Source organism: Lytechinus pictus, chromosome 9, assembly GCF_037042905.1.
Source record: "Lytechinus pictus isolate F3 Inbred chromosome 9, Lp3.0, whole genome shotgun sequence".
NCBI classification, from domain to species: Eukaryota; Metazoa; Echinodermata; class Echinoidea; order Temnopleuroida; family Toxopneustidae; genus Lytechinus; species Lytechinus pictus.
Genome location: NC_087253.1, coordinates 15,788,172 through 15,814,847, shown reverse-complemented (window position 1 = coordinate 15,814,847; position 26,676 = coordinate 15,788,172). Strand labels below are relative to the sequence as shown.

At 36.7% G+C, this 26,676-nt stretch overlaps 2 protein-coding genes across 2 annotated transcripts; both read left to right on the top strand.

The window, feature by feature from the left end:
- The first annotated feature begins 1,518 nt into the window (after nt 1-1,518).
- LOC129268745 (small ribosomal subunit protein uS15) lies at nt 1,519-7,615 on the top strand. Its single transcript, XM_064104780.1, has 6 exons — nt 1,519-1,566; nt 4,226-4,274; nt 4,823-4,901; nt 5,860-6,029; nt 6,500-6,600; nt 7,491-7,615. The coding sequence occupies exons 1-6, from the start codon at nt 1,544-1,546 to the stop codon at nt 7,522-7,524; spliced, it is 456 nt and encodes a 151-aa protein (XP_063960850.1). The 5' UTR covers nt 1,519-1,543; the 3' UTR covers nt 7,525-7,615.
- A 5,067-nt stretch (nt 7,616-12,682) lies between these two features.
- LOC129268212 (cytosolic beta-glucosidase-like) lies at nt 12,683-23,562 on the top strand. The gene is made up of 9 exons (XM_054905790.2): nt 12,683-12,942; nt 14,460-14,679; nt 16,662-16,849; nt 18,201-18,395; nt 19,204-19,519; nt 19,965-20,115; nt 21,786-21,900; nt 22,397-22,565; nt 23,279-23,562. Exons 2-9 carry the CDS (start codon nt 14,472-14,474, stop codon nt 23,497-23,499), a joined length of 1,563 nt encoding a protein of 520 aa, XP_054761765.2. The 5' UTR covers nt 12,683-12,942; nt 14,460-14,471; the 3' UTR covers nt 23,500-23,562.
- The last annotated feature ends 3,114 nt before the right edge of the window (nt 23,563-26,676 follow it).

Sequence of the window (26,676 nt, the reverse complement as noted above, 5' to 3'; positions counted from 1 at the left end):
GAGATGAAGTTAATAATAAACTAGGGGAAGGCGGGGTAAGTTGTGACACATTTTGCATGTTAGAATTGATATGACTAATTATATTGTAGAAATAAGTACCTTGCCTTTTGAATTTGAATCTTGGGAAATATTTTTAACCTATATATAACTTTCTACCCACACACTAAAATTCATTGTGACCTTTGAAAAAAACGATGTCAAATGGCTCAACTTGCCCCATCTGTGGGGTAATTTGTGCCACCTTCTGGGGTAAGTTGAGCCACAAAAACTATGTACAAAATGTATGCGGGAAGAACCAGAATGTCAATTTTTTATTTAAAGTCTTTTCACTCATGCTTGCTAATTCTCTATGAATACTAAAATTCTCTAAAAGTAAAAGAACTGTCATGAGAATTTGCTCCTTTCTGCCTGCATGTATGGCTTTTTAAGGTTTATTATTATTTTACATTACCATAAGAATTACCATGGCTCAACTTGCCCCATGTTGGCTGGCTCAAACTACCCCAGTCCGAACTTAATGCAATATTTTTACATCCACACATTTCTTATGCATCCATCATTTAAAAGACTATATGACAAGAATGAGAATCCATACCTGGACTAACAATATTGTTCTTATTTCTTTATTGTATTTAAAGACGTGTGTGGGTAAAAAGCACTGATCTATTTCACACGTACCCTTTTTAAATTTTTGGCTGAAATTTGAATTTTCCCCCCGTACTTTTTGTTTCAAAGTCGAAAACAATGTGGTGGGGTTAAGGGTTATGTAATGGGTCATCAAAACATACTACAACGTCTGACTCATTCATTATTGGCCTGGGGGTGGTGGCTCAACTTGCCCCTATGCTCAATTTACCCCGCCTTCCCCTATATCCCCTTTTCCGATAATTCAAGTTTAAATTCTAAATTTGTGAAAACATCAGGGGTCCTTTCTGGGGGGGCAGGGGATGTTGAATATTGTTTTATTGTTTCTCCATCCTAACATATTGTAATACAATTATGATTATCACACAAAAAATGTCGGATAAAACAGTCATCACACTGTTCACACACAATTTTCTTTTTAATTCATCAAACTAGAAATATCGTTCATATAATTTTACATCTAATTTAAGAAATTATATATCACATTCATACTAAGCAAGGGCATAGGCTGGTTTGATCATGGGGAAGGTGGAGGGAGGTGAAACTATTATATGGGGGTGCACATATTGGGGAGGTGGAACTAAAGTTTGGAAAATTAGCTGTTGAAATAAGCAGAAGAAGGGGGTACAATTACAAATGTCGTTTTGTTTACCAGTGTTGGAACTCCTCTACCTCAGCGGGAGGTTGCACGTGCAGCCCCAGCCTACGCCCTTGCTAAGTCCTAAAACACATACAAAAGATAATAAACAAGCATTTTAAAAGTTTCAAGATTAATATAAACGGAAGTAATTCTTGAACTTTTGGCATAAAAAAGTTCCCCTGCTTTTCTTTTTGGTCAAACGCCATCTACGGTTAGATAAGGTAAATCACTAATCGGTCTTTTCGCCAAATCGCCATCATGGGTCGTATGCACGCTCCCGGGTTAGTGAATCAATTTGTCATAAAATCACCAAGTTTCTTATGAATAGATATGATTTTTATGTAATACCCATAATTCAATATATATTTCTCCTTCCAATTACGTAGTTATTAGGAGTAAATAGTCGCAGATTATAAGAAAGTAAGGGATAATATTCGGGGCTTGCCATTTTTCTCGCACGCGTCGCATGACTGAACTGTGAATCACATGTGTGTAGGCCCTAGTACCCGGTAGGTACAAAATCAATGCAGTGCCTATGGCGTCCAAAAGCAACGGCCAATGCATACAATCATGTGCAATAAGATTGGAATGCATTGTAGAAGAAATGGACGAATTGCACAAGTAGATCATATTCTACTCCACAGTACCAGCTTCAGCTTGACCAATTCGCAGATGACAAGGAAATTGATTCAATGTTGGTTTTTCAATGACTCATGATGCAAAAACATGGTTTGAAAATGCGATGCAACGGCAAAGCAAGTCGCAACGGCCACGCCAATGTCCGACAACTCTTCCTCAAAATGTTTGGGCTTTACACAATTGTGCATTGGCTATGATTGGGGCATTGACATTTAACACTAGACTAGAGATCTAATAATAGTGAATGGCAGTATCGGAACGGAGGAAAAACTTGAGCAGAAATTCTAAGAATTTTTTTTTTTTCAATTTATCTTAAATTAAGATTTCAATTACTGATGAGATCTGCCCAACTTTAGGCCTAGATCTAGATCATTCACACAAGAACGAGGTTACTAACATCGCACCAAGAACTGCATTTGGCACTGGCAGTGGATTTCTATTTTCTAACTAGTATTAGTAATAGTAGTAGTGGGTCGCTCGCGCGGCGACGCCAATTCTCATGATTCTGGCGTCCACAAGGCACAACACCCAACTTCTAATCTAAGTAATAAGTTCTAGGCCTATGGCTTAATTTTTCTGTGTGCGGCGGCATGTAATGAACCCTTGAGTGATCTAGATCTACTTCTATACCAGTAGAGGCGCACGGCCAATATTGGAGACTGTCTCCAATGTGGGAGATTATCTCCAAAGTCCAATATCAGAGACTTTTGTAAAGAATTTGGCCTTTTGGGTATCCAATTTCAGAGACAGTCTCCAGTTTTGGAGTCCAATTTCCTTTGTTTACATTTGCTGCAAAAGGAATACCTTGGCGGCAAATAAAAATGTGATAAGCAGATTCCTCATGAAAAATTACCCCTTTTCCCCGTCTACTTTTGTTTTGATTTTGAAAAAATCATGGTTTTGTTGGTGTTTCTTTTGTCCCTTTGCAAAGCAAGTCTCCAATGTGGGAGATTGTCTCCCCTATTGGAGAGAGTCTCCCATATTGGCCGTGCACCTCTACTGTAGACTCTTTATCTAACTATGTAATTTGAGAATGGGGTCTGAACTAAAGCCAAAAAATGAAAGGATTAAAAATTAAACATTGCTGGGCTTTAGATTTTCATGGGAAAATGGCTACATGCATTCATTTTGGAGCAAATATGAATGTACTGTACAATTTTTAATCAATTTAGCACCACTCTTTTTACATGTGAATGTAGACATTCTTCTTAATTGTCGGGCAGTAGAGGTGCTGGTCAGAAAATTGGGATCGTCCCAGTTTACAGGGACTGTCTCAGTTTTCAAAGATTTCTCCACACAAGAAATCTTGGGAAGTCCACTTGTCAAGTGCCGACACCAATCAAGTGCGCTAGTCAATGTTAACATATCAGGTTTCATAAAGTTCTAGATTATTGGAAGACGGCAAGTCGTGAAAAATAGACAGTGAACTGGGGGGAATTGAAGTCACTGAATCTATTATATTTTTTAGCACTCTCGATTTCCGTAATTGATGTCTATTTCCCCAGGGGGTAAGTGAAAAAAAAACGTCCCCATAAACAAGGACAATCTCAATTTATCAAGACACAATTTGTCTTGGTTTATGAGGATATCCTTGTTTTCTGGGACAATCCCAATTTTCAGACCAGCGCCTCTACTGTGAGTGTTGGGAGTGGTCAATTTTACGATTGCATTTCTGAACTTTTACTATGACTGAGTGATATTAAGAGTAGTATTGATGATTTGTAAATTATATAGGGGCATGTTTGTTGTTCTTGAGGGTTTCAAACAGAATTGGGGCCAATTGGTAAATAATTTAATGTTAATATTATAATTGTTACTAGTAATAATAATAATAATAATAATGCTCAATTCTTGTATAGCGCATCACACATAGCATAGCATGTCCCTATGCGCTTAAAGAAGAAATAGTGTAAGGTAAGAATAAAGTAAATGTCAAGTGATTGCATTAAACCAACTGAACTATTTTTACTTTGAATACAGTAGCGTAAAATAGGTTTTAATCAGGCGGGCTCATTTGCCCCATTTTGGTGGGGCAAGTAAGGCCACACAACAAAAATATTTATGGCTCATTGATAAGCAAATTAGGCTGATTAGTTCTAACATTTCTAATGGATAATGTCGGTCTACTCTAGATCTAGTAATATACATCTAATCATGTTTCTACTACTGATTTCCGTTAAAAAGACATAATTGGAATCATGAAAATTATTTACCCCACTTTCCCCTATGGACTTCATCTTTGAATATCGTCTCAAGTATTATTGATGTTATCAAGCTTTTATTTTATTTTTCCCCCAACAGAAAGGGTATCTCTGCCTCAGCACTTCCATACAGACGAAGTGTGCCAACAGTAAGTATGAATTGGAAGAAAAAAGATATTACTGTCGCACGCACTGGCACTCAGCATTCTTTTACTACATGCAGGCAGTGAAAACCAGAATCATATAATGGCCAAGTCAGAATTAGTGGACTCGCCAAACCATTTACATTTGTTCTGGCTGTTAGAGTGTAAAGTTGATTGTAAATGGTCAAAGAATGCTGCCTGACTGGCTGCCAGTTCTGATTATAGCTATGATGATGATGATTGATGATGATGGCATGGTGGTAGTGATGATGATGATGATGATGAATTGATGATAATGCCTGATAAATGTGATGATGAAGATAATGGTGCCAGTTCTGATTATAGCTATGATGATCATGATGATGTTGATAATGGTGATCACGATGATTGACATTATGACGATGCTGCTGCTGTTAATACTGCTAATGATGGTGATGAATGATGATGGTGGTGGTGATGATGACGATGATTGTAATGATGATGATATAATGATGTTGATTGTCGATAAGGATGATGAATTTCTAATTATGTAATTTTAATTCTCTTCAATTCAGTGGCTGAAACTGTCTTCAGATGATGTGAAGGAACACATCCAAAAGATGGCCAAGAAGGGTCTCACTCCATCACAGATCGGTAAGTTCTATCTCATTTGTGCAACCCTCCCCCCATCATACATGTATCTGCTATGACTGATGTAATAATATCACAAACACGATACATTCAAGTTTTGACCAGGCTTCACAAAACTAAAAAAAGTCTACAAAACTGAAATTTTAGTTACATATCATTTATGGACGAGAGATTTCTAATTTTTGAAATAAAAATGAATGATCCTAACTCACCAGGACTGTAACTCACTTAGCAAGACAATGTTCACTACAGTAGAATATTCCTTAGGAAATAAATTCAAACTGTCTTTCATTGATAAATTTACTGATTTACATTAAAATACAATTTGATTGGGTGCCCAATCAAAGAGAAATATATATTTATATACTCAATGTTTATGACATGCTTTTCCCACATGGCCCAACGCGCTCACAATTTCAGTTTTAATTTATACAAAAAAAACCAGAATGACATATTAAATGAAGGCAGTTGCCAAGAACAAAAAAGTTATAAGGGACTTCTTAAATGACTCAATTGTTGGGGATTGTCTTGATGTGAGTGGGAGTTCGTTCCATTCCATTGAGGATGCAACGGTGAATCTCCGGTCTGTTTTTGTTTGTGTGGATATATGTTAATTTAATCTGCATATTTCTTTTCTAAGACCTCAAGCATCAAATGGGCTGAAAATATTAGGATACCATATTTGTCTGTAGATTTCTAGTATCCATTTAGTAAATATTTAAAGTGAGTGCTCAAAGAGCTATTTTATATTGAAAATAAATACATTACCGAGAGAGGGCACTAGACTTACATTTAAAATTTAAATCCTAACGGCCAGAGAATTGTCATATTAAAATTCTAATGGGTGAAAAGATGCATCCAATGACTATGCTTTTGTAATTTTGTAACGTTGATGATGCTCTTGTATAGCTTTAGACAGGCTTTAAGAATTTCAATGGGTTTCTATTTCTGATTTCATTAGGTGTGATGCTTCGTGACTCCTACGGAGTAGCTCAGGTACGCTTCGTCACCGGTAACAAGATCCTCAGAATCCTGAAGGCCAAGGGTCTGGCTCCATCTCTCCCAGAGGACCTCTACTCTCTGATCAAGAAGGCTGTCGCCGTACGCAAACATCTCGAGAGGAACCGCAAGGTATGAAAAAGTCATGGTTAAGTGGTTTAAACTTAAATTCTAGTTGCCACAATGATCTGAAAATGACCAAAAATGAATCAGAACATAGTAAAATGAATAGCAAAGTGGAAAGCATTTATAATTAGAGAATGGGCCAAATGATTCTGTTAGGAATTGTGTGGTTGCTTATAATGACATATGACATTCATGCCGTTTGACAGGTCTTTTCCAAGCATTCGGAATAGTCTTTCCTACATGTGCTTATCCTCGTTTACTTCAATGTGATTGTTGAGCAAGTTCAGCTTTACAAATGTAGGCTTATGTAAATTTACAATATTTATATCTACAATGACTGTATGATGCTATGGTGACAATTATGTTATTTTGTCAAATCATTTTTTGCTTCAACTTTATCAGTTAAGCTTTAAGTTAATAATCTTCATCTTACCGGTAGTCCAATTCGCTTTATCCTCTTTTTTTGGTGTGTGTAGGACAAAGACTCCAAGTTCCGTCTTATCCTGATCGAGAGCAGGATCCACAGATTGGCCCGATACTACAAGACCAAGCGTATCCTTCCTCCAAACTGGAAATAGTAAGTTTCTCTCTTCAATAATTCACAAGGATGATCAGGGGCCAGCAATCAGGGCCCCGTAACACAAATGTTAGCGATTTATCACTAAATGAAATGGCTTATCAAGATCATCGTTGCATGTGCACTTTGCTCAGTAGACTGACTAGGATCCAATAAAAATTGTTCTTTCAAATTCCCAATTAATCGCTTACCTTTGTTTGTGTTACAGGTTCCTGATAAGTAATGTTGAAAATAATGATAGCGATAATGTTAATACTAGTGATGACAACGATGATGAAAATGATGCTAAAATATTTGTAATGATATTGACTGGGAAAATTTGTACGTCTGACCCCCACATTTCTCCATTCTTAAAATTTGCTTGGACTTGGGGCGATTATTCAATTTTGCTGATTTAGTAATTAGCTAAATAAGCAAGGCATTGTGCACTTAAACTTAAAGTGGCAGAATTTTTTTCACAGAATTCAGGTTGAACAGTGTATTTCATGGAATACACAGCTTTTCGGACAGCAACAATTAGTACCAAAATGCAGCAAAACATCTTTAAACCTTTGCAAAATCAAATAAATATAAGAATCTTGTTTTCCTAAGTTTGACTTAAGGAAAGTAATTTTTTTTTACAAACAGATTTTGCTTCTTCTTTTTTCAACTGAAAAAAACAAAACAATCCAATTTTAGAAAAATTAAACTGGTAGTTCTACATTAGATAGGTCATCCACCCCCCCCCCCATATAATCAAAGATTGTACTTGTGTGCTTTCTGTGTGTTTGTTTTGCAGTGCACCAAGATTTTTAGCTAGTTTCCATCTGCAGCATGTACTTGTAAGACAAAACTTGTGATAATTTGCTTTAAAATATGTTTCCTTTTCTCTCTTTTCTTTCCTTCTACAGTGAATCATCAACGGCCTCAGCCCTCTTGGCTTAAGGAGATGACCTTGTGTTGACCTTGAGTGTAGGAGCTAAGAGTATGTACATGTACAGGTAGTAATAAACCAGACCAAGATCAAACGGTTAAATCCTGACTCATAATCAGCGATCTTTATTTCATTTGTCAGTTTCCTTTGCTTTGGATTGTGCAGATTAGTAGCATGAGGAAGTGTGTTAAGCCCCTTTCACAATTGGTGATGCGATTTAGAACCGTTGCGATTCTGTGCAACATATATTGTGACCAAATGATCGCACAAGCAATTGTGAAATCCCCTTTATTAACAAAATTTGATCAGGGACCAGGGCCTCGTAACACAAAGGTTAGCGATTACACGCTAAATGAAATGGCCTATCAAGTTCACCATTGCATGAGCAGTTTGCTCAGTAGACTGACTAGGAACCAATCAGAATTGTTCTTTCAAATTAGCGATTAATCGCGAGCCTGTGTGTGACGGGCCCTGATGCAGAAAGAGGTTAAGGATTTATGTCATCGCTGGGCCGTTAAAATATCTCTCAGAATTAAAAAAGATTGAGGTATCTAAGAAATGGGTCAATTTTAGACATCGGTAGCAACCTTGTTCCAGAGAATGAGTTATCTACAGCAAGTGTCGTTAAACCTCAATCAATCTATATGAATTTGGAGACTGATTTCAGACTATATGAGGTTGCGAGATATCTTCGATACAGGTATCGCTGAACTGGCCTCTTTTTCTTTTTTAAATATTTATAAACAAGGTTTTTTACAGCCCAGTGATGATATTCTACTCTAAGAAACAGCGCCAGTGCCAAAAATCAGATCTAATTGGGGTACAAGTGGTTCCTTGCCCTTCTGAGTTTAATCCTCTCCTTCAAAAAAAAAAGCAGTGAAAGAGAGAAAGACCGAGTTAGTGAAAGATGATAAATGACCCCAAACTAATGTAGTATTAGAAATGTTTGTGAGAGGGTTGTGATGATTCTGTGTTTGTATCGAAAAGAGGATAAAAAAGTAGAGACGGTAATGAAGAGAGAAAGTTGCGAGTTGGTATCCAATGAGAAATTTCAATTTAAAGGACAAGTCCACCCCAACAAAAAGTTCATTGGAATAAAAAGAGAAAAATCCAACAAGCACAACACTGAAAATTACATCAAAATCGGATGTAAAATAAGAAAGTTATAACATTTTAAAGTTTCGCTTGATTTAACAAAATAGTTAATGCATATAGGGAAGTGATGACATCACTTAATATTTCTTTTGTATTTTATATGAAATTCTAATTTTCTCCTTGTCCTGTGAAACAAAGTTTTATTTCTCCATGAACATGTGGAACTACTATTGTTTAACATTTTATGGTTCAGTCAAGTTGGTCCTTATTGTCAAATCTGTAAAAATTTAAATATTGTATAAAACAGTATAATTCAAACAATGAAATACAAAAGAAATAGTGAGGGACATCATCGATTCTCTCATTTGCATGTGACTAAATTGTGCATATAACTATTTTGTGAAAAATGAGCAAAACTTTAAAATGTCATAACTTTATTATTTGTCATCCGACTTTGATGAAATTTACAGCATTATGCTTCTCTGATTTTTCTCTATAGGTTCAAATCAACATTTTCCTGAGGTGAACTTGACCTTTAATCCTCTCCTTTAAAAAAAATAGCAGTGAAAGAGAGAAATATTGAGTTTGTGAAAGATGATAAAGGACCCCAAACTAATGTAGTATTAGAAAGGTTTGTGAGAGGGTTGTGATGATTCTGTGTTTGTATCGAAAAGAAAAAAATGGAAAAGGTTATGAAGAGAGAAAGTCGGGAGTCGGTATACAATGAGAAAGTTCTCTCAATTTTAAAGTAATATATATGTATGGGATTGTGTTTTTTTTTTTTTCTTGTGTGAGTGTGTTTTTAGAGAGAGAGCTCTGATTCAGAAAGCATGTCCCTTGATACATGTAGGGGGGGGGGGGGGTCGCCACTGTCATCACGTTGAGTTGAGTTTTGAGGTGATAATACAAGTATATTTATAAACGCTGAACTTTTAAACAGGCATGGGATGATGAAATATCAAGTAGTATTTCCTTTTTATCCAGTTTAATATTGAGCTGATTGATGCCTGAAGATATTTGTTTTCCTTATTCAATTTGCAGCTCTAAGAATTCACATACTAATTAAATAACATTAAAAAATTAAGAAAAGTGATTGCCTTATACACCTCATAGAAATTTGTTAAATTTAGAGTAGAGTAGAACAAAATGGAAAAACCCCACTCTGTTTAGTCATTTGAATACGCCCACTATTTGGCAATTTTCTCTCCATCTATTCAGATTTACTTTAAATTACAGTAGGTTTGGATTGAGGGATAAGAAAATAATTGTGACACCAAAAGGGTGATGATGGATGATGGAAATGTCATTAAGAGGTTGGGGGATGGAAGAAGGCTCTACCAATATTATTCAGCGTCCAATGTCACTATCTCGCATTCTCCCTCCAAATTCCCAAATAGCCAAATACTGTATAGCGCCATCTGTAGTTCAATGCATGTACATGTTTAATTGCTTTAAAAAAAATACCCAATCAAAATCGACCATGCATTTTTTTCCATCTCCGGCTCATTTTGTTTGTTTTCCTCGTCAGTTTTATGCTAGGGAGCAATTGAATTAAAGGGATGGTCCGGGCTGAAAATATTTATATCTTACTACAAAGAGTAGAATTCACTGAGCAGAATGCCGAAAATTTCATCAAAATCGGATAACAAAATAAAGTTATTGAAGTTTAAAGTTAAGCAATATTTTGTGAAAATAGTCATCATGAATATTCATTAGGTGGGATGATGATGTCACATCCTCACATTACGTTTTCTTTGTTATTAAATAAAATAATGATTTTTTCATTATTTCATACTTGTGTGAATAATATGTCTCCCTTATAATGAAAGAAGTTGCGGCAGTAAATATCTAATGCACTAAATCAGTTGTCAATCCAATTTTTCTAGTTCTTGAAGGAAAAAAAATTGAATAAACCTAATTTCATATAATAAAATGCAAAAGAACAAGCGGGGATGTGACATCATCAGCCCACCTAATGAATATTCATGACGACTGTTTTCACAAAATCTTGCTAAACTTTAAAATTCAATAACTTTGTTATTTGTTATTCGATTTTGATGAAATTTTCGGCATTTTGCTCAGTGAATACTACTCAACCCTTGAAACCACCTGAATCCATATCAAAGAGAAAAATCAAAGAAACATATTGTTGAAAGTTTGAGGAAGATTGAATGAATAATAAGAAAGTTATGAGCATTTGAATATTGAGATCACTAATGCCATGTAGATCCTCCCATTGGCAATGTGACCAAGATCTGTGATGTCACACACGTACAACTCCCTCATTACTTCAGTACTTATTTCACTTATATTCTCACTTTTATAGAGCCTATCACAAGGTGAGGTGTTCTCTTTATGAGAGGACAAGTACAAAGGTCTCACAACATTATATCATTGATGAATCGTTTCATATGATTAGAATGAGCAAAAAGAGATGTTTTGGGGTATATTTTCAGTGTCCAAAAGGGGAGAGTTGTTCATCTGTGACATCATAGATCTTGGTCGCATTGCCAATAGGAGGATCTCCATAGCATTAGTGATCTCGACATTCAAATGCTCATAACTCTTCTATTGCTAGTCCTATTTTACTCAAACTTTTGTTGATCTTATTCTTTGATTTTTCTGCTTTCACAAAAGCTAACTTGCTCCAAGAGTTTCATTCTCCTTTAAGCTATAAATACTTTCAGCCCGGACCATCCCTTTAAGTGTACATCCGATTCTCTCTCTTTTAAGTCTTCCGGATCATTTGTCTCGATCTGTTTTGAAGTTAATTGGTCTCGAATCGACTTAAATCGGAGCATCTCGAAATTAGCTCGCGCTGGCATTATCTATGTAGGTATAATGAAGCAATGAATAATTTTCTTAGTTTCATAAAACTATAACGTACATAAACTTCAGTGCTTAGAATGCCCCTAATAAAAAAGTAATGGCTTCTAGATCTTTGTGCTGCCAATCTGGGAAAAGTAAAGATACCCCCCCCCCCTTTACAGGGTCCTTGGAACGATTTTGAAGAGAGGGTGCTGGTTTTGTAAAAATTATTTTGACAAGCTAAATAAAAGAAGGGTCAATCCAATATAAACGTGCAGCAGAGAAAATTTGACCAAAAGGGGAGGAGGTTCGCTCCAAAATGAAGCACCCGCTTCCGAGGGCCAACCCCCTATGGGACAGTGCTTGAATCCCCCCTAGCAACTTCACCTAAGTCTACTATAACAGGTCGTCTTAACTGTGCTAAGGGGCTCTTAAAAGTTGGCATACGGGGATGTGCCTCTAGAATGGGTCGGTTTTTTGGAATTTCTAACCATGGGGTATGGTTTTATGCTGCAAAATCCCTAAACATGGCTCCAATTTTTAGATACTGGCCTTAAACATGGGTCCATGGCCCCAATTTTTTGTTACTGGCCCTAAACATGGGTCCATATTATACCCCAATTTGGGGTGATAACCTTTTTTTTTCTTCTTTCTTTGCTTGTCAAATTTTAATAAATCCTTAATAATGGGTATAGCTTTTTAGCCAAAATGACCCGTAAATATGAGTATGTGCTTCGAACCTTCAGCCGCACAGCCCCGTCCAAACCAATTCTAAGTACCCCCCTCCCCCCGGACTTGAAAACAAGGACTCTAGTCAATTATAATTAAAAAAAAAAGGAATTATATATAAAGAATGTTGTAATGCTATTGATTGTGTTTATTTGCTTGTTATTATGCTGATCATGAAACCAATAAATCACTTAATTATAGAAATAAAAGAGAATGTCGAAAACTCACATTCACTAGCCGGTCACTGTTAACGCTTATTCATCACTTAATTCACGAAGAGATAAAGTCGAATAAGATATTAATGAAAATCACATTTGCATTTCAATGAACCCCTTGTTGTCTTATTAATCACAAAGATTACAAAATAAACATTATATCCTGCCGAAATACAAGCGATATACTTTATGCAGACATTGCAAAGATCAAAGGTCTGCTTGTTTTGTGCTATCACCCTTATCCTCATCTTAGGGGCCGCTGACACGAAGTGTAGCGATTGATAGCACGCTTGATGTTTACGATGAATTGTATGTTGTGGTCAATGTAATCAAACTTTAAAAAGCAGTTCTACGATTGATAATGTACTTCGTGATACAGGGCCTGGATCTTCCTAACAAAATGCATTGAAGGATAACAAAGTATGTAAAGCAAACAAATCTGGTTACTGTGCCTGCATTTATACTTCATGAAAAGCATTTTCAGAAAATAGATATATTGGTGTCGGCCGATTGGTCCCTGGAAATTCGCCCCATGCTGTTTTGGAGGACCTGATTCAGTCACGTTGTAGTTGTACGCAAAAGGTAAGTATTTCACGTTTTGTTTTATTTCTTTTTGTTTTTCCACTACATTTAAATATTATTTTTTTAGAAATAAGTTCCGACTGGGTTTGTTTTATTGAGCCTTCATTGATAGTACATGAGAATTTTGGTCTGATTTAGACATCAATGAAGTTATGAATAATGTTAGTACCGAAGTGTAACGTCATCAATTTTCACTTTTTGCATATCATTGTTCTTTATACCATGTTTTGGTAGAGCATGATGAAAAACCCCCACTACCAAAATTTGGTGGTAATCGGTCCATGGGGCCCCCAAATATGACCTCATGAATACATATATAATACACTGACTTCAATGGGGCTAATTATGTATTCATGAGGTCGCCCCATGGACCGATTACCACAAAAATTTGGTAGTGGGGATTTTCATCATACTCTACCAATATATGGTATCAAAAACGCTGAAAATGCTTAAAAAATTGCTGTTTTTTTGTGACGTCATCACTTCGGTACTCTATTGACCAATTTGGTTTGGATGTGTTTTTAATGGGGATTTCTAAGGGGGGGGGGGGGGCTTCAAGTATACCTAACAAAATATAATGTATGCATTAGTACCACACCTGGTTCAACGTATAACCCAATGAAAGTGCTCTTGCTGTTCTTCGGAAGCCACACCTCCAAGTTATAGTGGTCACAAGTTACAGAGCTCTGAAGTCGAATTGCACTTATAGACTTCGTATGTACTGTTAGTAGATAAATCAATCAACTTAAGAGTTTGCCTGCCTGCCTGAGCAGCTGAATTAAAAAAAATATAATTACATTTTGATGAGTAAATGACGTTAAGGATTGAACACAAGAGGGGAGTGAGAGGGGAGGGGCGTTATTCAGGGTCAATACTCACGGAAGTAGGGGAAAACAAGATCAGACCTAAAAACTTTGCCTTGGCTAAGATAAAGTAATATATATTATATATAAATATTACGTCAATAAATTTTGTTGGATTAAAGCATGATTAAGTAAGCAAGAGTATTATATTATGTATCATTACTTATTAAGTAATATATATATATATATATATATATATTACTTCAATAAATTTTGTTGGATTAAAAAGTTTCAACCTTGTTTCTCTCTCTCTCTCTCTCTCTATCTATATATATATATATATATATCCCTTCCAGGGTCTTGTCATTGTTATTGAATCATCACTGGCGAATAAATGGGGGGGGGGGGGGGGGTCATGGCCTCCACCAAAAGAAAAAAAAATGACATAAAGAAAAGGAAAGGAAAAGGGTTGAATATGATATTTTAAATATATTGTCTAAATCTAACTCAAAATATAAAGCGTTTCCTATATCGTACATGTATATGTCAAGAGGATCGAAATTCTTGCTTGCTAGCTAAAAAAAAAAAAAATAATAAGTCGCTCGATATTTGGCCCCTAATACGCGACTGCTGATCATTGCATTTCTTGAATTACTAGAATTATCATTATTTGTTTAAACAAACATGTTTATATTATCTCCGTATCAACCAAAGTAAACCAGAACGATGTCACGTCTTGGCCTGCTCATCGCCACGGCCGTGGTCGTATTTCAGACGTTGATCTCCTCGTCGACGTCGGAGTTTGTCTTTGAGGATATCTTCAACGACCCCGAACGCGACACCTTCCTCCGGGGGACCTTTCCCGAGGGATTCCTCTGGGGTGCCGCTACTGCAGCTTATCAGATCGAAGGGGCATGGAGTGAAGACGGAAAAGGTACAAAAAAGTGTGAAATAAGGGTGAAAATGGAAATGAAACGTTCTAAAAGCAGGGGCTTTTTTTTTGGGGGGGGTCCCATAATTGTTTTGTAATGTACTCTGTTTAGATAAGTGTTTTTTTTTCATGTATTATGTATTTATTGTCTTTCTCATGGTGCACTCATCTTAAGCTGTACTTTTTGAGTTGCTACATTGTTTTGTTCAAATCCTTAAAAATGTATTAATGCTTTTATCGTTGGAAACATGTTCTTTTATTCATTCATTCATTCAATCATTCATTAATTCATTAAATTCTTTCAAATAACTTATAGTGACTTCGCCGTGGCCTATCCCAATATTGTAACTCGGCAGCCAATCAAATTCATGGTTTCCATGTTAGTTACCATGATCGTAGATCTCCACGAAACGGGCCGTCCTATAAAGTTTATTTTTATTTAAAAATAGTCTACCGATTCCGATGCTCACAGCTTATGAAGTTTATTCTGATGAACATCAAAGAAATTGAAGGGGCACAATTTTTTTTTTAAATAGCCTTTCTCACTGGCGTAAAACCGTGACGTCATACTATTCAAGTGGGGGGGGGGGGGGGTGAAACAATAGATCACCCCCCTGAACATGAACAGTAGGTTCACCGCTAGGACTTAGACCAGTGTCCTTTCCACATGATTCTCTTTATTGAATAGACAATTAAAAAAGATATAACAGTACACATGACATTAATAAAAAAGAATGAATAAAATGTTTTTTAAATATGCAATAAAACATTCTAAAAATATCATTTCCATTGTTAAAGATCAAACAGTTAAAAAAGGGTATATTTGCATGGTGATAGAAAAACATTATAATCAAACGGAATTAACTATCCGTTCTACATACCAACGGCAAGAGTACAAAAATATCAAAATTCTTTTAAAATAGAAGTCTGATCATTTGGTATTATTAATTTCCTTTCTAGTTTATACGCATGGATCCGTTTCGAGATTTGCTACTGCTTCTACTTTGAAATTAGTAATCATTCTTGAGATGGTCATAATTTGTAAAAAAAAAAAAAAAAAAAAAACGCTTTCCATGCGTCTATATATTGCTATTTTTCTCCTCCTCCTCCTTTTTTGACTCCTGGAAAAATCATAGGGGAAGGTCGATCGCCCCTGTATCCACCCCGATAGGGTGACCTATTTTTGTTTTATTCTTAATGAATGCTTATAAATCAATTTTCTAGAATTTGATGTAAGGCCCCAAGCTATCAGTGGCGTCATATTTTGTCACAGGTGCAGGGATGGCACGGGACAGAGAGTGAAGGGGTTGCTAAGGCAATTAAGGCGGCCAAATTATGAAGTAATGTTTGAACATGGTTTATCTACACCGCCCAGACCGTTCATTCCTATCTATACTCTCTCTATTTTTTTTTTCTTGAGTTCCTTTCCGCAGGGTGCTACATAATTCTTTAGAATCACTTGCCCTGTCGGGCTAGTAACTTTTTAAATATATTTGCCTGAAAATCAGTTTCGCTTGCCCGAAAAAATCCTTGAAAACAAAGTTTTACCTCTTCAAAAGAAAATATTGCGGTATTATAAACCATTGACTTTTTTTTCTCTCTTGTGACATGAACTGATGTACCTTGTTCTTGCATTCTTTTTTCCAAAGTGATTTTATCTTGCCCGCCATGACCAAATTTAGGGTCATTATATCATATCGACCCTAATTTTGGTTAATTCTACTGTGAGAATTTTGCTTGCCCAATTCGGGCAAGTAGTTTTGGTCTTTTCTTCAAAACCCTTGCCCGACTTTAACTTTTACTTGCCCCGGGCAATCGGGCAAGTGCTTATGTAGCACCCTGCTTTCCGTATACGCTATATAGCTTTCTCTCAATTTTTCCCACCTCTTCTTCCCGACTATAGTTGCAAAATGTAGGGGCAGCCGCCACAAGCGGTGCTCCGTGTATTAGCGTACCCATTTTACAAAGTTCTATCTTTTACCCAGGGCCAAACGTCTGGGACGCCTTCACTCACATCCCGGGGAAGACCTACGGCAATCAAAATGGCGACGTCGCCTGCGACAGCTATCACAATCTAGAACGCGACGTCGAGATGGTGAAGGAGCTCGGTCTGACCCACTACCGGTTCTCCCTTTCGTGGTCGAGAATATTCCCGACCGGTTTTACCCATCAGGTAATTGTCTCGTCATCCCCCGGGGGGGGGGGGCAGTCAAATGTATTGCTGTACACATGAGTGGCCAAATTATTTCCAAACACCTCCTAAACGAGATTTTTCTCTGTGTGCAAAATAACCCCTAAACAAGTTTTTCGCGGGCTTTACTTACACATTTTGGCCCCTAAACTAGTTGTCGCCAGAATATGACCCCGGGGAAAAAGCTTGGGGAAAAACATACCCTAAACACGTTTGGCTAGTCTTAAAAAAAAGCTTTGTAACAATCCTAATTACGTTTGACCCCGCGATTGACCATGACCAGTCTTTCAAAACCACAATTTTTCTTGAAAATAGCCCTTTTTTTTTTCATACCATATAACGAGTGCACGCGCGGCCCTCGTCCAAAACTGAAAAAACACCCCTTTAAACGCGGTTTTTTTTTGGTGACACATGCGTACAGCAATATGTTTGACTGCCCCCCGGGCTCGTCACTTCTTCCATTCCTAACTTTAAAGATTTCATGGTAAAGAGAGAGATAGATGGGGGGGGGGGGTTATATTTGGTTCCAAGTTGGTTGCCACTATATACGCATAACTGTAGCCCATTTAATCTGTTCTTTTGGCTAAAATAGTTACCATTTTGACCAAAATATCTCTGCTGATATTGCGATTTCCCGTCGATGCGGTTGATTAAAGACTATACGATCTTACGATTTTGAAGGGGAAACCGCTTAAACAAAATCGAAGTTGTTATACGATGATCGTTAATCCAAAAGAAAATCGTACATTGTAGATGCACGAACCCCCCCCCCCCCCCTCAGGTCAAACGATTAGCAGGATTTAATTACCCTCCGATTACGGCCCTCCGCAGAATTGTTTCCGAGGGACGGGTGCAAGACACATAAGCAATTTGGAAAAAAAATGTCAAAAATAAGGGAGCAAAGCGACCGAGCTTGTGATGGGCATTTCTATCGTGAAATTAAAGGATTGCGTGCTTACTTTTAGTGAGTTTTTGTGACATCTTTGCAAATAAAACAAAGTTTTTAAAATTTCTTTCGAGGGGGGGGGGGGGGGGGGGGTCCTGTCCCCCCAATTTTATTTTCTGTTGATAACCTCCACCCCTCCTAAAATTTTTGTGGCCCCCCTAAAATTATGGGTGATAACCTTTTTTTTTCTTGTCCAATTTTTTTTTTACCTGTGTCCATCCAAAAAACTTCAGGTGGACCCCCCTAAATTGTTTGGCTTCCGCCGCCAATGACCGGGGGCAACACGATTAGCAAGATATGATTACCCATCGGACACCCTATATAATACCATTACATCAGACAAAATATCAATAAAGGATTGATGATTCATACTTTCTTTTCATCCAGGTGAATCCCGCAGGGGTGCAGTACTACCACCGCTTGATCGATGCCCTCCTTGAAGCTGGTATCCAGCCCGCCGTTACCCTTTATCATTTCGACCTTCCTCAGATGCTAGAGGAGCTCGGTGGGTGGGAGAATGAGATGATGGTCCTTTACTTTCAGGCTTATGCAGACTTTTGCTTCAATGAATTCGGTGAAAAGGTATGAGGGAAATGTTGTTTTCGTGAAATAAATTTTCTCATTTTTCTCTTCACAAACCACACTTCGTCAAATTGCATCAGCAACTACGCCATCTACGACAAAGGTCTGATATTGTGGCGGCGTCGCAAGTGATAGGCCTAAATGTAAATTTTATGATTGTGAAAAGGAACTTTTTTCTGTCTCCACTGGCGTAATGATGAGGGGTAATGGTTTGGACCATAACCCCCCCAAAAAAAATTCCTACCACCAAGAAATAAAATAGAATAGGAAATAAACGGAAATGACAAAATCTCAAATATGATATTATTTTCTTAAATAAATCAAAAATCTATCAAAACATTAGATTTTCGTATCAAGAGGGTCAAAATTTTACTCGCTCGCAAGATGTAAAGAAATTGTGCTCCAGACACCATTTTGTTGGTCCCTCAAAACATTTGATTAATTTTGCATTATCCTAGGTGACTTTTTCAGTGATGCCCCCCCCCCTCCTGGCGAGCTGAAGACACGATGATGAAAAATATGTATCCGATCATTGAATTATGTTAACGAAATTGCACGATGGCATAATATAAAGCATTAATGTGAATTTTTACCGCTGTAAGTTTTGGAAGTACATACCCTAATTAGGAAATACAGTAACTGTTTGACGTTGGATTTATTTCATTGCCCCTAACTTGTATTTATTTACTTATTTATATCCATCTACATGTATGTATGTATCTATCTGTATATTTAATTCATCTACTTCTTTACTTATATTTTTTCTTCTTTGTTTCCCCCCCCCCCCCTCTCTCTCTCTCTTAAATAGGTAAAACTCTGGTTTACAATCAATGAGCCTAAGGTGATCGCCATTCAAGGGTACGAGGCGGGAATCTTCGCACCGGGCAAGACGCGTCCAGGTTACGGCACCTACCGCGTCGTGCATACTATGCTGAAGGCGCATGCGCGTGCTTGGCACACGTACGACCAAAAGTACCGCGCAGCGCAGGGCGGGAAAATATCCATAGTGTTCAACTCGTTCTGGTCTGAGCCCGCCGATCCGGAGAACCAGGCAGACGTCGAGGCAGCGGATAGGATGAGGTTGTTTGAGCTCGGCTCCATGGCAAACCCAATTTTCGGAAACGGTTAGTAGCCTAATATAAAAGAAAGAAAGAAAGACACAAAGAAAGAAAGAAAGAAAGAAAGAAAGAAAGAAAGAAAGAAAGAAAGAAAGAAAGAAAGAAAGAAAGAAAGAAAGAAAGAAAAAAAAGAAATAAAGAAGTCAGTATTAAATGGGAAAATCTAAATAAAGTAAATGAGAAAATAAAATACGAATGTGAATGAATAGACATTAAATATAGACGAATGATTTTATAATGTTATATAGTTACCATGACTTTGATATTTCTTTCAAAATCAGAATGAGAGTAATTTTGAATTCAAATCGAATCGGAAATTCGTTTAGTCATTTATTAATTCAAATAATCTTTCCAGCTGAGTTTTTTTTGAACGCGTAATTCAATTCAGTTTGTAATTCCATGATTGAAATATGAAAAATGAAATGAGAACTCAATTTCAATTTTGTTTTAGGAGATTATCCGCAGCTCGTTAAGGATGTAGTGGGTAATATGAGTCGTGCTCAGGGTCTGACAGTGTCTCGTGTGCCCTTATTCACTCCTGAAGAACAACAGCTAATCAAAGGCACTGCCGATTTCTTTGGACTAAACCACTACTCAACAAGGTAGGACCAGGCAGTTGTATATATTGTTTCTTCTATAGTACCTGATTCCATACACCTTTTCAAGATATATATTCCTCCACTTCCAGTTCTCTTGTGACCTCCAAAGTTTCCAAAACCTGGGGAGGCCATTAATTTGTCCTCTCGTCCTCTAAGTTAAGGAAAAGCCTTCCTGGAGACATTTAAAGATTTCTGAAACTTAAAAAAAAAACACCTAAAGAATTTATGTTCAATTCTTCTTAACTTCGTCTAACATTTCTTGAAAGGCGCCTTGAGCACTCTTGAGAGTGGATCTGGCGCGGTACAATTCTAATTAATTGTTGCTATTATTATTGTTATTAGTAGTTGCTTATACAGTGCGTATCAAAAAAAAGTTTACACTTTGAAAAGGCCCTGGGAATTGAAAAATATACTACATGTGGGAATTTTTTTCACATATAATCTTGGGTTTGGGTCTCATCTATGTAATGAAAGTAAAAGTTTTGACAGAATGTTACACTTGAGTGAGCACTGTCCATTTATGTAGCGCTCGCAGAAATCTGTTTGCGCAGAAATGCTCGTTTTCACGCTGTGTAAAGGGGAAAGGGCGAAATCAAACTTACCCTGCGAAACATTTCTCATACATTTCCCTTGCACTTTTAGTCGATTGAAATAAAACGGATACATTCAAGCATTTTGTAACAATTTTGCCACCCAAATTGAAATTTCAACACTTAGTAAGCACAACCTTTACCCTTTTTTGTGCCAGCTGGATCTGAGGACGTAACTAAATCTGAACAAAAGTTTATATCAGACATCTCCAGCATTTTTCACTAAGTTTGTATCATTTAAAGTGGGTTTACATTTCATTTTTCATTTGATACTTGTTTCTCCACACTTTTCCCAAGCTTGACAATGATTAATAAAATGAAAATGAAGCCTAAGCCATTTCATGTAAATCACAGCTCAGTGTAAAGCAAATATCGTCACGATGGTCTCGGTGTGTGGGGGAGTGGGGTGGAGCGCAATGCACTCTCCTAAGTGTTTTGGGCAAGGAAACAAGTTAAAAAAGGTAAAAGATATCATCAAATCAATTTTACTTGCTAAATTCCACGTGTTCTTCATGATTAAGATCTACTTTTATTCGCATAACTATTTCCAAGTTCTGCGCAAATCATTTTTCACTAACTTTTCAAAAGTAAGTGGTGCTCACTCAAGCGGAAATGTTTTTCGACAGTTATATCGTCATTTGCTTAAATGGATCTGTACCAATGTTAAAATGTGGAAAAATCTTCAGGATATTACAAATATATAATTTTACAGGATTTTTTCTAAGTGTAAACTTTTTTTTGATACGCACTGTATAGCACTTATTAACACGTATGATAAAGACTTCTGCAATAAAATTTCCACCAAACTTTCCATGGCCTTAACCATGTTATCGGGGCAGGAATACATGTAGTACGCTCCGCATTTCAGTGATAACTTTCTGCTAGCTCAGCAATCATTTACCTCACCTGGGTTGATTGCAGGAAAATATGGATAAATTCCTTGCTGAAAGAAATTAACGCCTTGAGTAGGATTTGACATTTTGAATTTAATGAATATGATGATAATACCGATTTATCAGCCAATGTCGTTTTACTGGAAGTTTTCTAGAACATTTTGAATTTTGAATGTCTTACTCTTCCAAGGTTTGTCGCCTACAAGAAACCCGAGTTCAACCCGGTCCCTACGGTATACGATGATTTCCAGGCCGAATTCAGTTCTGATCCGGCCTGGCCACAGGCTGCATCAGAATGGTTAAAGGTAATTGGGTTTGAATCAATATATCAGCCCATTAAGCATGCTAAGAAGATACTAGAAATTAATGTTCTACCGCATTACACGATAATGAATCAGGGGGTGCTGTTTTGGTGTGTAACTTTGCACCATGCATGGAGAAGTATGCACCATTATATTTAGAGGTAAGAGCTCCGTAAACCATCTACCTCCATGGTAAAACAAGTTGATTGTGACTATTTAGAATTGTAAAACATCAACTTAATGGTAACAATTTAAACTTTAAGAACTGTTATTAATATTGTCTGGCAAGGCAGATTATTATTAAAAATGGGTCTCCTTATATAACTATGGTCTCCATGGAAACTAGCAATTGAGAAATTTCATGGCATCTTTGTTTTTGTATGAAACCTGATAAGTCACCAAAGAGCAATAGATAAATCACAGTAAATATAAAAGTGATGGCAATGTTTATCCAATTCTCAAATATTTTCTCCAATTTGTACATTAAAAAATGACTCAGGTTGTTCCATGGGGCTTCCGTCGTCTGCTAAACTGGATCAAGAATACCTATGGTGACGTACCCATTTACGTCACAGAGAACGGTGTATCTCTACCAGACGGTCCTATGGATTTGGAGGACGATCTTCGAACAAAGTACTACCGATCGTATGTAAATGAAGCTCTCAAAGGTAAATAAAATACAATTCATTTTTTTATTTGATTTCCATTCAAACATAATACAAATCCATTATATTTTTTTAATCAGTTGTGTATTTTTTGTGTATGTTATAATTGTGATTGTATTAATGTTCGAAATGTGAATGATAGCAGGGCTCCCTTGTGAAGCAGGCCTCTGGTTTCAATGGGGCCACCATGCTTTTTATAAAGAAAACGTGAATAAATAAATAATAAACAATATAAATCAGATAAAAAAATAACGGATTGTCATTTAAAAAGCAGCATACAATTGGGCTCATTGACTTGAAACTGAGTGGTGGGTCCACGTAAAGCAAAGCTTGTAAAGTGAGACCCCCGCCCCCTTAAATGTAAAAAGAAAGAAAATAAATGTTTAATATCATACACGCTTACAAAAAAAAGGGGAAAAAAGAAGAAAAAAAAAAAGGAAGGAAGAAACGGAAGAGGTAGAAATCAGAGTGAGGTTGACAGTATTTTTAATTACAGACTACGTACAGGTTCAATCACATAAAGATTCAATACAATACAAACCTAACCTCTATACCCATTTATTCTAACTTATTATTTATAACGATCAATAAAAATAACAATTATAAATTATCTCTTGATGCTTTTACAGCAGTGGACCGAAGCGAACAACATGTGTCGCAAATCATAGTATTGTAATATTAATATTAATCTCAATCTCAAATGATTTACCTTTCAGCATCGCAAATTGATGGCGTCAACCTGCAGGGTTATTTCGCTTGGACTTTACTAGACAACTTTGAATGGGCGTCGGGATTCAGCGAACGCTTCGGCTTGTACCACGTGGATTTCAACGACCCTGCGCGTACCCGTCGCGCCAAAAACTCGGCGCAAGTCTTCACCCAAATCGTGAAAGATAATGGATTCCCGCCTAACGAAGAGGGAAAGGTTGAACTATAAACAAATGTTTCTTTAAATTGTTATGATATTTATGAAATAAGTAATAAATAATAGTATTTGGAATTCGTGAGTTTGGATTGCTTTTGATTGGGAGAATTTCCTACAGACTAGAGCCGTTACGTTAGCAACTTTTTATTCTGGACGCAAGTCTTGTTGCGCACCTTTTCTTTTGTTGTCAAATCTGGGCTCCGTAACAGGTTTGCGATGGTTTGCAAATATGAAAGAACCGCACTCATTGGCTCCCAGTCAGTATTTCAAACAGAGTGCGCATGCAACGATGATCTTGATTGGTCATTGTTATTTAGCGATTGATTGCAAACCTTTGTGTTACGGAGCCCTTGTGTGCTTGGGTATGACAGCTATATCTTTTCATATTTTCTGAGAAATTGAGTCGCTATAATTCCGAAGCTTCACAGTAATGTATAGCATGGTAAGTCCATAAACAATGCGAAACCACTATAGCAATTCCCTCTATGATAAGAAGGCCCAATCGGACTTTATCTTCATGTTCATATTCATATAACATTATCGTCCTTGATTAGATCATCACAAAAACTGCGATCGATGGAGAACCAAATCGTTTAATGCATCGTGTACGTACTTATCCTTCGGGCGTAGGATGCAGTGACATATTTGAGCATCATCGCATTTATTTCTTTATTATATTCCCAATTAACGCTTTCCAAAATTACTATATCTACCGGATGCGGTCCAAACAATATTTTTACAAGGTTATGAATTTAATGATCGACTATTTTTTTATTTGTTTGAATTGATAGACATGTATATTTCGGAACATGTGCGCAGTATTATGAGGGACATTAGTTCACGGTGACCAATACCGATGACATAAATTTAAATTTAGATTATATATTTGAATAATTATAATGCATTTTTAAATACGTTGGGAATGGAAAATGAACATGGTATGAACTTTCTTAAATCGAATGTGTTTCCTTTGAACTTTGAAACCACTTAGAGTGAACTCTCTTCTTATCTAGTTCAACCAGGGGCGATACTATGCCTACAGGGTATATATCTAAGCCGGGGGGGGGGGCGCAAGAAAACATAAAGACGAATTCCCCCAAAGGGGTATTTATAGTTCACACCCCAAACGTCTCTTATCAATGTCAATACTAGTTTTTTTCTCATTCTCAATCCTCTCTTGTCAATTTTTTTCTTCTCCTTTTTTTTTATCTGGAGAATAAATTGATTTTTTTTTAGTTTACTTTGAATGAAATTATGGAAATGAAAGTATAAATAAACTTATAAATCAAAAATAACAAACAATAAAGGTTTAGTTTGCTGTATTTCTATTTTGCAAGCCTTTTATTTGAGACATTTTTCTTCAATAGTACGGTATGTACTGGACATGATCAAGATTAGCACCAAAACTGCAGAGAAAAATGGCGGATAATTTTTTTTTCATGTAGGCCTAAAGAGTCAATGTGTTACAGTCAACATGAGATATTTTTAATACCTCATACTAAGATTGTTGTCTCTGATTGGTCAAAACTGCATCATGTGACACGTACTATTCCGCCTATCATCATCTCAAGGGTTTGACTTACTGTACATTTCTTCTATCAAACCTCTGATACTACTGGCAACCCCTGAGGGCGGAGCCACAAGTTGTGTTGCTACGCGCGCATCTGGCTAGCTAGAGCTGACTGGCTGCGCTACTGCTGCTTGGTCATGTACGCGCAGCCAACATTGCGCTGGAATTGGTGGATGAGATGTCCTGGCAAGCAGCATAAGAGATAGCATTTCGTTTAAATTACAAAGTAATTCAGAAAATCAAATTAGATAACGGTTACACTAGTGGTTCTAAAGTTGAAACCTTTGGGTCCAGAGTAGTGTGACTAACGATGAGGTATTTAAAACAAATATGCATGGACTGCTCTGTATTCGGATGACAATGGAAATCATCACTCCTGGCCCTCAGTGGTTTTCATACCGACTTCTACTCGGCCAAGGCCTCGGGGTGATAGAAGGGCGAGTATTGGAATAAAATTATTATATTTTTATAGAAAACGTTTTGTTCGCTTGAAACAATTTTTTTACCAATAAGGATGGAGCCCCCCCCCTGTTACACCCACAAATGTAATAATCGCCCACAAATGTAATAACGCCCACAAATGTAATAACACTTTACCCACAAATGTAATAACGCCCACAAATGTAATAACACTTTACCCACAAATGTAATAATTTCACCCACAAATGTAATAATGCACTTTACCCACAAATGTAATAATTTTTGATCGCCCACAAATGTAATAATGACTTTACCCACGAATGTAATAAATTTGAAGGGATTTTTGGCGAATCCGTTCTGAACTAAAATCCTATAGTAATGCGTTCATATAGCACAAAAGTGCAAAGTCTTTTTTCCAGACCCGGTTAATAAAACATAGTACAAGTCTAAAGTCTTTTTGCAGACCCGGTTGTTTCAAAATTATAATATACGTCCAAAGTCTTTTTTCCAGACCCGATTAATTAAAAAATTATAATGCAAATCTAAAGTCTTTTTTTCAGACCCGGTTGTTTCAAAAATTGTAATATAAGTCCAAAGTCTTTTTTCCAGACCCAGTTGTTTCAAAAATTATAATATGCGTCCAAACTAAGATACGATAATGATATTCTAGTGGAATAAAAATGAGAATCGAGCTTAGTCTTTTCTCCAGACCCAGTTAATTAAAACTGGTCGAAAAGTAACAAAGACCCCCAACTCTCTTATTAATGTTAAAAATAATGGAAATATAGCGTAGTCTTTCATTCAGACCCCGGTTGTTTCAAAAATTATAATATAAATCCAAAGTCTTTTTTCCAGACCCGATTAATTCAAAAATTATAATGCAAGTTCAAAGTCTTTTTTTCAGACCCAGTCGTTTAAAAAATTATAATATATGTCCAAAGTCTCTTTTCCAGACCCGGTTAATTAAAAAATTATAATATACGTCCAAAGGCTTTTTCCAGACCCGGTTAATTCAAAAATTATAATGCTAGTCCAAAGTCTTTTTTTTCAGACCCGATCAGTCAAAAATTATAATATACGTCCAAAGTCTTTTTTTCAGACCCGGTTGTTTAAAAAATTGTAATATAAGTCCAAACTAAGATACGATAATGATATTCTAGTGGAATAAAAATGAGAATCGAGCTTAGTCTTTTCTCCAG